Raw genomic sequence first — 6,000 nt, forward strand, 5'->3', positions numbered from 1 at the left:
AGCAAAAGGTGTTCAAATCCTGCATGACCCTTCCTGGCCTGAAAGCATGAAGCTACGGGTTAGAATCACAAAACAAGTGATGCAACGACCAATTTCAATGACAAAACTTGTGACGGCCTTCTCTCACACCAAATCGGTCGACGGAAGTAGGGTGTAGCCCCGTTCGGTTGAACGCTCCAAGAAAAATCTCAATCAGCCGATCGGTGCTCAAGTGTGCTCAGCTAGATGTGGAATGTCGTCTGTCGTCGGTTTCCTGTATTTGCTCGCCTTTGTTCCGATAAGTGTCGTGCCGTGCCGAGTGCCGTGTCGTTAGGCTGTTTACATCTGCCTTTGTTCTGAATGGCATACTAGACTTGCCTTGGGAAGACAATCCTCCTCTGCTTCCCTCAACCATTTTGTCTTTTTAAATAAGGAAGTCTCAGCATGTTGATGAGCCAGAGATGGTCTTTCTTTTTTTTGCGGTCCACAATAATCTTCTGCAGGTTTTGAATTTTTAATAAGACCAGGTCGGTCTTTGACTTCTTTGTTTTTCTTTTATTTCCCCTACTCTCCACCCCCTCCATATTTCCTGTCCTTCCATCACTTGTTCATATGAAACACCACATTTGCTGCACAGCCGCTCCTTTTGTTCATTTGACTTTTTTGGTACGAATATTAACATTTCCTTTGAGGTTCGCTTCTTTGATACCGACCGTAGTTTAAAAAGAAACAAAAACAAACAAACAAAAAAATTCGAGGGTCCGTAGAACACCTTACCCCCATGCAGTCTTGAGTAACAAGGACACGAGCGGGGTCTGCGAGCGGAAAATTTGATTGGTCGAGATGATGTAAAATGTCGTAATATTTTGTCCATGTACTGTTTCACCGAAGGGGTTTGAAAGTGCAAAAGAGGTGATTTGTGTTCTGCAGTGTTCAAATATATAATTCAATCGATATAAAATAAAGATTTAAAATTTTTTTTTTGTACAATTTTTTTTCCCCAGAAGTTTACCGCTGTTGATGCGGAGTCTTATACACCACTCATTTAACAAGTTATTCGTGCCTGTTTGTGTCCTTTATGACATTGTTAAAAACAGTAAGTTTCTTGTTTGGAATCATTTTTAGATCCTCGTGGAGGATCTCCAAGTCTTACTCACGTTGTTGTTCTTCATCTTCTTCTTGTGGACTTTTTTGTTTCACAGCCTACAGTTTTCATCGAAACTTCCTGAAACTTGGCGTATATATGTAAAAATACCCCGCGCAGACAGTAACCATCTCCGATTTTGGAAATTCTTCTGAGAAAAAAAGTTGACGTCATAATATCGCCGCTAATGGAAATCGCCTATACCATTCTCTCCGAAACTAGGCAAGCTGATTGAATTTTGTTTGCGGGAATTAAGCCGGGCATTAGCACAGATAATTTATCGCAAACCTGATACATCACAATGACGTCATCATTAAGAGGACGAGGATCTTAGCTCATTTGAGCTTCTTTCAATTGTGTTTGATGCCAGACAGGCAGACAGAGAAAAGCAATTGTCTCACTCGTCTCTGCGCACGTGCGATCGAGACAAATTCAGAGCCAAAGTACTGCTAAACTGCAGGCTCGTTTTCTGATTCTGATGTTCAAAATATAACATTCAACTTGAATCACGTTGATCCTCCATCATCAACTGACATTTGTGGACACACGGACAGACAGAGTGGACCAATTGCTTAATCCGGCTTCGCTTCGCGCACGCAGGCCACAAAGCAAAGTTTCACTCACACCACAAGTTAAGGTGAAACAAATTCCCAAATTACACTATATATAATGATAAACAAGTTGAGACATTCAAAATGGATGATAGCACGTGCACATCTAACTTCATTTAAAATGCAACACAATTTGCTCTCAATGATCAGGCACACGAATGCAAGTATCGGTGGGGGTGAACAGACTTTATCTTTGATGGCACTTACTGTCCAGCCTTGCGGGCTTGTCGTCGATGACGCACTGCTTGGTGTACGAGTCCTCGATGGTCGGATCATAGTCTGTGACGAAGTACGACTGTGGGATAGAATGGAGGGAGAATTGGTTATTTTTCTCTCGCCCATTGTTCACGGCCTCCACCTACTGCCATTTCAATCCTGTGAAACCAATCATTTCAATCCTGCATCTTCTCCCATCACAGATTTTGAATGCAAATGTGAACTCACCATTTAAAAGGAGACTTTATTTAGATTATTATTTTCTGTGATCTAACTCGAGATGTCATATCGTGCATGATGATACGTAATTAACCATTGTTTTACCATGATAAAGTATAAAACTTTACAAAAATGGTGAACAGATCTACAGCAGGAAGCAGGAAGTCTTCTTGCTTCGTATGCAGTGCAAGGCTGCAGGGTAACGTCATTGCCTAAGGACAGGATGGCCTTGAGGTACTTACACTGACCTCTAAGCTATCTCGCCTGGGTATGAATCCCGACCCGGCTATAAACTGTCATCATAGTGGTTAACAGGCGGGGGATTCATCAACGTGTGTGCCAAATTCAAAATTCCTGCTTCATCCTACAGAGGTCATTGCATCAGTGGCACAGCCCCAGGTTAGGGTAGAAATTTGGAATTTGTTCATGATGTTGGCGATAGCTCACCGACCTACTCCTGGCGAAAGACATAGTGGGATCTTTAACGTCCACCAACTGATGCCGACAAACGGTATATCCAGTTTAACGTCCACTCGAGAGACTGCACACGCATTGATGAATCACCCTGCCTGTGAAACACCAGGATGGCAGTTTATAGCCGGGTAGGGATTCAAACCCAGGCTCAACAGCTTCGAGATGAATGTAAATGTAAAACCTTAGGCCTTCCTGCCAGCCTTAAGTGCAGCATTAACAAGGAGTCAAACTGAACAAACAATTCTATAAACAAAGCATATACCATTTTGTTTCATTCTCCCTTCCCCCCCTTTACTAAGTGGATTGATGAGGGTGAAATTGGGGAAAAGGGAGGAAATAGAGGGTGGGAAGAACAAGTTAGAGCTTAAGGGAATGCACCTGAAAAGACAGGTGGGTTTGAGGATCAGAAGTCTGCGTTTTATTACATTGTTCAGATAAAGGAGCAACACTCACAACATCTGCTTTGCTTCCCGTGGTACTTTGCATTTTAAGAGTTATCATTGAAATTGTCTGCCACAACTCTCTACTGTAAAAAAGTAATTAATTAATTAATTAAAAACACAATCAAGAGAGCATATATTTTTATTCATTTCCAGCTTACAGGAAAGTATTTACAAAACCCTGACCATGGAAGGAAAGTAAATGACTTTGGAATGCATGACTAGGACTTGCAAGAACTTTCCATGCCAAGGGGATTAAAGATGTCACCTTTGCTATAAAGTTAACATATCCTGGTAGAAGTGGACAGAACAGGAAACGAGGTTAAACGTACCGGTGAGATAAATACAGGTTTGTAAGTGAGAGACAAATGAGTGTTGTATGGAAGTAAATCGGGATTATCCGAGTAAACTACTGGACGAACCCTTCAGCAAAGATGGGAAGGTAACAATGATACAAGAAAAAAACATGTTGCTGTTCGACAGTGACGGGCGAAGTCGACAAAAAGCCCACGAGGAGCTGAATGCCACGCCATGAAAAGCATGACCGACGTCCATCGAGACCATTATTTCCCGTTTACTGCTCAGTGCATCCTTCCCGCACCGAAGGAAAAGCTATTCATTGCTCGGGGCTAACAGGATCACTTGGAGCTGTGTAAGCCTTGGGTCGACTCTCAACCCAGCTCTAAACGGTCGTCCTGGGACTTCGCAGGCATGGTGAGGCATCAATATGTGCGCCATTCGTCAAATTAACGTTAAGCCGGAGGACCCGTTCGACAACACCGGTCGTTGGTGGACGTTTAAGATCCCACGGTGTCGTTCATAAAGAGTACGTGACTTGTTACAAATTCCTGCCAAAATCACTATTAGTCAAACGTCAGGCCTGACGAGCCAGGTCATGAAAGATTGGCCCAAAAACCTTCCCCGGCCCACCCCACAAGGACGTGGAAATAATTCGGATCGAAGAAGGAACATATAAATATATATATAAAAATGTATCAAGGCTGATGGAGCAGCACAAAGCAGGGAATATCAATGAACTATGCAGTGGGAAACAGGTGGACGTGCAAGATTATAACAATCGAGCAAGATTAGCAAACGGTAAATATTTCCAGGGCAGGTATGAACGGGGTACAATACGAGATAGCAGCAAACCGTCACCGCGAAATCCTGTTAACGAAGATCGAGTTTGGACTCTTTTATAAAAGTTCAACGGGCACCGACACCCAGCATTTATTTGCGTGTCAATTGCTACAAACTGACGCTCGCAACAGATGGTCAGCCAATGTTTCTTTATACCCTCCTTCAACACGTCTCCAAGGAGGCACCATATGGTACTAACAGCCTTTCATCGGACTTGTTCATCTACCGAGGCAGCGATGGACGCCGGATCCCAATTGGGCAGATCTGGTTTTTTTTTGAATGGGCAGGGGGCAGATGCTACTGTGGCAGAAATCATGTGATCTTGCTTGCTGGCAGTCAAAGCTGCCATTTTTTGGAACCTCAGTTGGCTGGATAAAAGAGTGAAAGATATTCAATGTTGAGATATCTTTATGGGTTTAAAGGACATTTTTGGTTAATCCTCCATATGTCTGCACCTGATCACTGCGAGAATGGGAACTTCGCAAAATGGGGGAAGCTTTCAAAAAGGCCCGTGCCTGTCAACTTTATCGGCTGCAGAACTATACTCGACTGTGATCATTTGCACAAACACCAGCGATGTATCATGTTAGGTTCATCTCACCGCAAATCGTACCCTCACTGGTTTTATTTCGTTTTGAGGAATTAAATTATTTTTTTTTGTTTGAGAACTATAAAGCTGCTCCGTTTGACTGTGCACAACTACAGTAAGGAAAAGACGCCGAGACAATCCATCCAACCAATGGGACCATACTCCGTACAAAGCGTCGGTGCTGCCGAAGCAGTCTCCTGGGCTGTTGGGCACAATTCTGGACGGGTCGCCACTCCGACGCAGGATACTCGAATGGCTCAATTATCCCAGCAAGCTGGTACTCATTTTGCCGACCTCAGAAAGATGAGAGGCTGAGTCAACCCCACCTGGTATTAATTCAATTGGTGAGCAGGTACCAAGGGACCCCAGGATCCCAAGCCCGCCACCCTATCCATGAAGCTAACACCAGGTATACTCTGAGACGAAGTGGCCAACAAGACAAGAAAAAGAGCATTGCAATGACAAAACCGGCGATTCGATACTTAAGAACTTCGACTGAGCTGGCCACCGCATTGGTCAGTTGGGATAGAGCGTATAGGCCAGTTAAAACAGAGCATCACTCCATATCGAATGGGTTAGTCATGTGATGCGCAATTATATTGTCCTGTTACACTGATGCAAGTATGTGACGTACCGACAGATTCAGGGAGTTAACATGTGATCAACGTGCCATTTATAAACCCAATCAGCCAAATACTCTCATTGGTTCCAGCAGCAAAAAAAAAAAGACCTTTTTTATATGAAAAAATATGTATTTCCCAAAATAAAGCACTCAAACGGTAAGCAAGTTGGCTCAGAGGCAATCGTAATTGAAACTGGAGCGAAGTTGATGGCACGCCATCGGGAATCGCTTCCCACCTAAAGTAAAGTTGAAAGAATGCAAAAAACGTTCCACCAGGAATACCCAATATCAAATTTTGAATTTTTATTTTAAATATCCGTTTTGACCCTTGTGACCTCACCATGACACGAGTCCTCCAGCGTCTGGAATTCTGCAGGAGGGATGCGGCACCATTCTTACATGAGAGTCAATCTGTTTGATGTAGGTAGAAAACTCTGTCCAGGCATCGTTCCAGAATATCCCATAAATGCTCAATTGGGTTCAGATCTGGTGACCAAGAAGGCCATGACATGTGGATATGACATGTCATGCTCATAAAACCATGAGGTGACCACACGTGCTCTGTG

General features: G+C 43.4%; 1 protein-coding gene across 1 annotated transcript in view; it reads right to left on the minus strand.

Annotated features, from left to right (window-relative positions):
* RRAS2 (RAS related 2) overlaps window positions 1–5,796 on the minus strand; it is a 31,192-nt gene extending 25,396 nt beyond the window's left edge. Inside the window, exons 1-2 of the mRNA XM_085846383.1 lie at window positions 5,775–5,796; window positions 1,942–2,029 (exon numbers count right to left, since the gene is read on the minus strand). Of these exons, the coding sequence (XP_085702509.1) occupies window positions 1,942–2,029; window positions 5,775–5,777 (91 nt within the window). The 5' untranslated portion in view covers window positions 5,778–5,796. The remainder of the gene's footprint in view (window positions 1–1,941; window positions 2,030–5,774) is intronic.
* Window positions 5,797–6,000: the final 204 nt, after the last annotated feature.

This window comes from Eptatretus burgeri, chromosome 1 (genome assembly GCF_056783735.1).
Source record: "Eptatretus burgeri isolate ZD-2024b chromosome 1, Ebu_testis_v1, whole genome shotgun sequence".
NCBI lineage: Eukaryota > Metazoa > Chordata > Myxini > Myxiniformes > Myxinidae > Eptatretus > Eptatretus burgeri.